At 40.2% G+C, this 8,083-nt stretch overlaps 2 protein-coding genes across 2 annotated transcripts; both read left to right on the top strand.

Annotated features, from left to right (window-relative positions):
• The first annotated feature begins 3,450 nt into the window (after positions 1-3,450).
• On the top strand, positions 3,451-4,899 carry LOC137728357 (uncharacterized). Its single transcript, XM_068467166.1, has 2 exons — positions 3,451-3,891; positions 4,252-4,899. Exons 1-2 carry the CDS (start codon positions 3,451-3,453, stop codon positions 4,897-4,899), a joined length of 1,089 nt encoding a protein of 362 aa, XP_068323267.1.
• Positions 4,900-6,202: 1,303 nt separating this feature from the next.
• On the top strand, positions 6,203-7,008 carry LOC137728356 (ribonuclease MC-like). The gene is made up of 2 exons (XM_068467165.1): positions 6,203-6,460; positions 6,550-7,008. Exons 1-2 carry the CDS (start codon positions 6,203-6,205, stop codon positions 6,967-6,969), a joined length of 678 nt encoding a protein of 225 aa, XP_068323266.1. The 3' UTR covers positions 6,970-7,008.
• The last annotated feature ends 1,075 nt before the right edge of the window (positions 7,009-8,083 follow it).

The raw sequence follows: 8,083 nt of genomic DNA, 5'->3' as shown, positions 1-8,083 counted from the left end.
GAACCGAGCCACATGTTCTAGTGAGGATAAAGATGATTCCCCGGCGAAGAGGCTGAAATCGGGGATCTTAAATCCTCGTGGGTATTCAAACCTTTCCACATAAGCCGGGTATGGGTGAATGAATTTTGGAAACTTCAGCCCTTTCTTTAGGGCCGAATCAATCATTCTCTGGACTTCGGTCACATTTATGGAAGCAACTTCTTCTCCCTGGCTTGGTCCCTCGGATCTATTTCCTGGTCCTCTTCTTTCTAAGGGGACTGGTTGTGGCCTAGCAGACCCTCTCTCGGCTGGTATGGGCACATTCGTCGGGAGCTGCCGCGGTTGGCCGACCTGGCCATCTTCGAAAGCTTTACTGACTAGTAGTTCAAGCATTCTGGTCTGTGTATCGCTGTTACTACGTATTGCGTCTAGCAAATCATTCATCTTCTGACCAATCGACTGCTTGACCTGACGATATTGTTCATCCAGTCGTCTTCGAAGGAATGTCCTAGTTGGTGGATCGGAACCTTCCCCACCATCGTCATCACAATCTTCCACAATCCCTTCCATGAACATTCCATCTGTTTGATTCGGGACTGCGGGGTTGTGAGGTTGCCCGCCGAGACAGACCTCATTCTCTCGGCGTGTTACACTTGTGGCCTCGGGCGGCGCAATTATGATCGGATTTTTTGTAGAGTGCAAATCCTGCCCAAGGCCTTGCACTGGTAAGTCAGTCGTTGACTTTCCCATGGTTGTTTTCTGCTTCGTAGACCGTGTCTCAATGGTCATGAACTCCGAAGGTTTAGCACAAATGGTCCCACCGGGCGTGCCAAAATGTTGACCCTAAAAATTACAAAACCTACGTGGCGTGCAGGCCGAGTAACTAATAAGCTAACTACGTCCTTCGGTCGAATGCGGGGCGTGCCAACTCGTCGGCCGAGCCTGGCCGAGGAGTAAAATTTGTTGATGTAGCTTTGAGCGCGTTGCTGACTTCTTTAACTTGCGATTGCGACCGAGGAAGGAACACTCTCGGTCTCTGGGTTCTACAGCCTGAAGACAAGGCTGCCAATTCTGCGGAGTTCACAAATCGTCCGAGCCCGATTCGGTCACTGTGATTATATTCGTGAGAGTATAAGCGCGTCGAATCGAGACCAAGGTGTATGGGCACAGGTACTTGAACGTGATATATGTCTTGATGGTAAACGTAGTTCGGCCGTCGGAATGCCGAACCCTGAAACTCACTTGTGAGTATCCAATCATAAAACCACTCGGCGACCAGTACGCCGAGCAATGTAATTCGTAACACCTAACTATGCCGAGAAAGCTTAGCAAGGTGACCTTTGCCAACAAAGGTTCGAAAACCTTTCTCGACCGAGACTTGGATAGATAATCGGTCGACCTCGACGCAGTGCTGTTTATCCAAACTGAAGATGCTTCTCGGTCGGCTGATTCTGCGGCAGCAGTGCTGTTTATCCAAACTGAAGGTGCTCGCCGGGCGCTTCCACAGTGCTGTTTATCCAAACTGAAGGTGTGTCGGCAGGAAAAGAAAAGGAAAAAATCTCAAGATGTTGAGAGGTTTTGCGCAGGGCAATTGTATGCTGATTTTAAGGTCCTTTCTGTTTGCATGATTTCTTGTATTTATAGCGCCCCATTCCTTGAAACCGACTCCGATTTGGATTGAGAGTCCTTGTCCCATTTCGCTTCTTCTTCGAACAAACCTACTCCTACTGGGATTTTGAATTTTCCTTCTTTTCGGGACTTCATTCCTTACTGGTCGAGAATCCTAGTTGCACCAGGACTTCCTCGACCTTTCTATTTACCTGGACTTATGATAGGATTTGGCCGACCCTGTTAGTTGGCCCGAGCCCTATTATTCGGCCCATAGTATATCATCTCCTTGGGCCGAGCACATCCTGCTGCTCGGCCCAGCAATAATATTTTGGGCCCAAACAGAAGTATAAATGTAAACAACAATCGACGATTAAATTTTGATCTATGATTTATACGATTATAGTGACACATTTCAAAGTTAAGCCCTTCACGAAATTTGTAAAGCTTGTCATTACGAGCGTTTATATATGTTTTTCTATATTTTTCACACTTTTACATTAATTAAAAAACTATTAAAGACTTTACTTAAACAATAGTCATAGGATAAATGAGAAGAGAATGCTAATGTAGAAAGTCTCAATGAACATATCATCAATATAACTCTTGAAGACAATATATCAAGTTAAAGTTCCAATATCGTTTCCTATAGTGATTGATGAAAATTGAAGAGTTTGATTGTAAGAAAATGTGCTAGGTTCCAAACCTTGAAACATAACTCCCTTAATTTTGCAAATCTTTTAAACATTTGATATTTTGTAACGTTCTAATGTTTATTTATTTATTATTATGCTCTTATTTTGGGTATGTAAATATGTAATACTTGAAAGACAAATGCTTTTTTATGTTTTGAATGTGATAATATGGTATGTATATACTTATTTAATATTATGTTTTTTATTTGATTATTATTGGTTTAAAATATATTTTCTTTAACGGGTAACGGGTTGGGTCATATTACTTGTTAATATTATCAGGTCGATTTCGGGTCGGGTCATTTTACACGTTTATTTTAACGGACGCTACACAACACGATAGTATTGTTAAAGATTCAATTGGTGATAAAACTTAGAGCTAGTTAGTTTGTTGTGGTTGTTGTATTAGACTAGTAATTAGTTGAGATTGTTGTATATGTGGCAAGGTGGTTAGAAGGTTAGAGTTATGTGAGAGTGTGGAGGGTATACATACATACATACATACACATACACATACATACATATATACATACATGCATACATACATACATACATATAATACATACATGTACATACATACATATACGTTAGAGTTATGTGAGAGTGCAGAGGGTATACGAAGAAGACACTAAATTGGAGACTGCAAACCGCGGCCGAATTTCGGAGGGTAAGTGCGTAAATTTAGGAGGGTGTTGAAAAACGGTCGCACAAGAATCAAAATAAAAACCCCTCTCCTCTATCGCATTATTGCACGCAGCTGCACGAACAAAACGCAGAAAATGTAAATTTAGGAGGGTGTTGAAAAACGGTCGCACAAGAATCAAACTAAAAACCCCTCTCCGCTATCGGATTATTGCACGCAGCTGCACGAACAAAACGCAGAAAATACATTTTCTGCGCCGAGTCTGCCCCTTTCCCTCTCACTCACAGCGCTGCTTCTGCTTCGGTCTCTTCCTCTTCCTACTGCCTAGTATACAACAAGGTAACTTTATTTCTAGCTTTTTATCATTCAATTTCAGTTTATATTTTTTTTAAATGAAAGAAGGATACTTTTTTTGCTTCAATTCTTATTTCGCTTTTGAATTTCAGTTGGCATAATTGTGGAATCTTCTGATCTTTTTGTGTGTGTAGAAGAACAAGGGTGAGGGCCATAATTGACATTGCACAAATGACGAACAAAACATCCAAAATTGGACAATATTTGTTGGTGAATATTCTGTCAACTCTGCCTCCGAAATCTCTGATGCGATTCAAGTGCGTTGCTAAATGGTGGCATGCTCTCATCAACGACCCCACGTTCGTCGACAAGCACCTCTCCCATTCCTTGCTGGACGATCAATCCACTCGTGTCCTTTTGAAGCGAATGTTAGTCCCTTCTACGGAGGACCCAAACAGGGATAAATTTCAATCCGTATTCTCAGTACTTACTTTTGACAATGTCATTGTTGATGACGACGATGGTGTTGTGCACAAGTGTAGCACTCTTTCTGGGATCGAGGACTTCGATGTTCCTCTTGCTATGAGTCTAGAGATTGGAGATGATCAATCATTTCACGTTGCAGGTCATTGTAATGGGATCATTTGTCTAGCTCGACCTAATTCTACTAAGGTGCTTTTGTGAAATCCGGCAATTCAGGAATTCAGGGTCCTTCCCTCGGAGACATGCATTCCAGATTGGTTCGACGAAGCATCCCTTAGGGATCCTCATCCTTGGTGGTTGGATCTGCCTTACATGCCACTAACAAATCGGTTCAATGATGTTTTGGGATTAGGCTATGATCCTAAATCTAAAGATTACAAAGTTGTCAAAATTGGATTTTCTTGTTCAGAATTGCATGGCGGCACACAACATTTGATTATTCATCCTCTCAAGGTAGTGGTGTATACCTTGGGAACTAATTCTTGGAGAGAGATCGAGCCTTGTTCTTTAGAAACGGAAACTACTTTCCTTTGGCCTGAAACTTTTCAGGTGTACTTCAAGGGGATTTGTTATTGGATAGGAAGTGAGCAACAAAAGGAATTTGTCCATTTCTATGATGCCGGCCGTCAGGAGGAAGAAAAGATTAGGCGAGTGATCGTTTTGTTTGACATGAGTCGTGAGGTGTTTCATGATATACTGTTACCACATGAGATGCTAGAGTTCAATGATTTCGAAGGAATTGGTATTCAAATGTGTCTTAAGGTGTGGAATGAATCCATCGCTCTTTTTCGCTTGAATTATAATACTTTTGAAGGTGGTGATACACTACCCTTTGAAATGTGGCTCATGGATGATGATTCTCGTGGTGGTGCGAATAATGAGGGCGGTGTTTGGACAAAACACTTTGCTGCCAAGATCCCATGGTTCTCAATGTCCCCCTTGCTCCTGCAGAACACATCGGCAATGTGGAAAAGCAACGAGGTTCTTATGGTAGAGGAAAATGGAGGCATAGTATGCTATAACCTCGGCACTAAAAAGTTAAAAAATCTACCCATTCAAAGTGCTGTAAGGATTATTCCCATTTTTCCTCCGCCACCTTCTTATTTTCCAGAGTGCAAAGCAAATCATTCGCCCGTTGTATATGTGAAGAGTATGGTTTCGGTCACGGAAGGCAACAACAAGTACATGTGTACGTAGACATCGAAAGTAATGAAATCCTTTTGTTGTCCAAATTACGGATGTCTTTAAGAAACTTGGAGTCGATTAAAAATTTACGAGTATATTTGATCATGTTTGATTAATGAATTAACTAAACAGAAAAGGCATGTTCAACAATCTGCAAATATGAAGCAATACAACCAAGAAACGAAATGATGGCTACCCGCAGATATCCACCCTGCAGTGTTGCCTTTCAACGAAGAAGATGAGATACACAAACAATGTTCGAAATTAAGTGTATTGTAAGTTGTACATTTTTATAAGATGAGATACACAAGCAATGCCTAAATCGTTTCTGCATTTTTTCGTTCGGAACCATGTTTAGCTAGCGTTGCCCTAAATAGATTTTTGAAACAGAATTATAACCTAAATTTTGGACTACTAGCTAGCTTAGGGTTTGAATGTGATATACGATGAACAACTTTATATAATTGGGTTGATGATGAATCGTCCACTACACAGTTACTACCCTTTATAGCATGAGAATGCATTGCCTTGGGCAGCAAGAAAGAGGCATTCCCTAATTCCGAATAAGTTCACACTCACTTGACCTTAATTATTATCATCTTTGCCGGCTAGATTCAACTTAATCTTTCTCTACACTCTACACTTAACCTCAATTCTAACTATTTGTATGTTGTATATTTGATCATGTTTATTAATGAATTAACTAAACAGAAGGCATGTTGTGTTAACAATCAGCAAATGTGAAGCAATACAACCATGAAATGAAATGACGAGTAACCATATTTAGAAGGTAGTGGTTGAAACTCCAATTTACAAGATAAGATACACAAACAATGTCCAAATCGTTTATGTATTTATTCGATTGGAACCATATTTAGATAGCGTGGTCCTGTATAGATTTCTGAAATAGAATTATAATCTAAAAATTGAGACTATTAGCTTGCTTAGGGTCTGAATCTGATACATGAGGAACCGCTATAATTGGGTTGATTGGGTTGATGATGAATCAACCACTACACGGTTACCACCCTTTATAGCATGCATATGAGAATGCAAAGCCTTGCATAACAAGAAAGAGGCATTCCCTAGTTCAGGATATGTTCACACTTACTTGACCTTAATTATTATCATCTTTGCTAGTTAGATTCACCTTAATTAATTTCTCCACACCCTACCCTTAACCTCAACTCTAACTATTTAAACACCTCTTCATTTCTTTGAAAATTCACACTTGCTTCACTCTTTAGCTTTCCTTATTATTTCTCATCCCATCCTCCCTCCCTCCCTTTGTTCTTTCGATAATTTCTTGACAACCATGCACTTCTTCAAGATTGTTCTCGTTGTCATCGCTCTTTGCTTCGTCACTTATCTCGGAAAGAGCAATGCTGCCACACCATATGATATCTTCCAATTCGTCCAGGAATCCCCATTCGTCTTCTGCCTCCGGAATGGAATTTGTGGAAACCAACCAGTTCGGCGGCATACCTTTACAACGCACGGCCTCTGGCCGAGCAACTTTACCGATCCATCTGCACCTATACTCTGCGCTGGTACCGTATTCAACAGAAATGAGGTACACATCGAATATATATACTCATTTCAGTTTGTTTTTTCTCCTGCAGCTCTCTGAAATGCTTGTAACTTCACGTCTTTGTGCTTCAGATGAATGCTGATCATTCTCTGCAATTACTTTTGTCCAATTCCTGGCCCAACTTCAACATTAGACGGACAAATATGGATTTCTGGGCGCATGAGTACAACAAGCACGGCAGGTGCTCGGACAATAAATTTTCCCAGACACAATACTTCCATGAAGCTTATAGATTATGGTTTACCTACAATGCACAATATCTATTTTCTCAAACAACTGGGATTGTACCAGGATATCAATATCATTACATCGACCTTGAATCGGCCATTCGAAGGACTATAGGAGGGAAAAAACCTCTCCTTATGTGCAAGTATGCTGGGGGGATCGCGTATCTGCTGGAAGTCGTCATCTGTTTTGACTACAACGCAGCGAATCCGGTCGATTGTGTCAGGACAACAAATTGTGGGGCATTGGTATGGTATTCACTCTAATAGGTATATATAGTGGCTACATATATCTATATTAATGTAATAAGAACAACAATATAATGATGATTTCGAATTTATCGATCTCACCATTTCATATCCTAAGTAAATGTTATGTAGAATGTAGTTATGTACATGACCTGATGAATTCTGATTATCGTAATTTCAAGTGCAATTTGTTTGGGGTAGTAAATTCGAAAGTTTGATTCTAATTTGTTTTAAAAGCCTTTCAAATCCGTCAAAATTAACTAGACCATGAAATTCCTAAGTTAAAACATGATCAAATATGCGGCAGACAAAGTTTTACTGACACCAAATTGCTATGCATCCTGCAAATATATAACATAATTGGCACAATATTACAAATGCTTTGGACAAGGGACGGTAAGAAATTATATTATTCACAGAAACAACAGGTGATGATAATCTCTATGAGATGGAGGTGGAACCTCTGGCCTGGAATTCAATGGAGAATACAATGAACGGGAAGTTGTTGAAGGTTTTTTGTACGGAGGTTATAGCGAACCTCATCACTCCGTCCAAACTCCGAATGACTTATAGATGGGATGCAGTGTGAGCTCGGGAGCTAATGATTTTGTCGAAACACCACCCTTATAAGTAGTACCACCATAACATTAGTGAACTGGTAACACCAAGTGACAAATAAAAGTCACTTTAAAAAATTTCTCGGCTTCACAATAAGCGGAGGGGAAATTTTTGGTTCATCAGTTGAACCAATTTGCAATAACTCAACAAGATACGCAATTAGTTTAGAATTTGATATCCGAAATTGCTCCAGGAACAAATCTTACACGTTTGTTGTTGTATAAATTGGTTGAGAGAGTATACATTCAAGTTACAATGGAGATGTATAAATGAGATTTTATCATTTACATACAGCAATAGCGGAGTTGCTCTTCTTCTGCTCTCTCTCTCTCTCTCTCTCACCCACCCCCACCAACCCCAAATTTATATATATATATATAGTGTATACATAGGTGAAACCCCATCTTCCTACTCTTTCTGCACCTTCCGTCCTATTCCTATCCAGATAAGAGTGGTCAATTGATTTGGGATCTTAATAATAATTTTCCCAGCAAGCAGCAGTGAGACTTAGAGG

Source organism: Pyrus communis, chromosome 3 (assembly GCF_963583255.1).
Source record: "Pyrus communis chromosome 3, drPyrComm1.1, whole genome shotgun sequence".
Lineage (NCBI taxonomy): Eukaryota > Viridiplantae > Streptophyta > Magnoliopsida > Rosales > Rosaceae > Pyrus > Pyrus communis.
The sequence above is the reverse complement of the archived record's forward strand: the minus strand, read 5'-3'. Positions and strand labels throughout refer to the sequence as shown.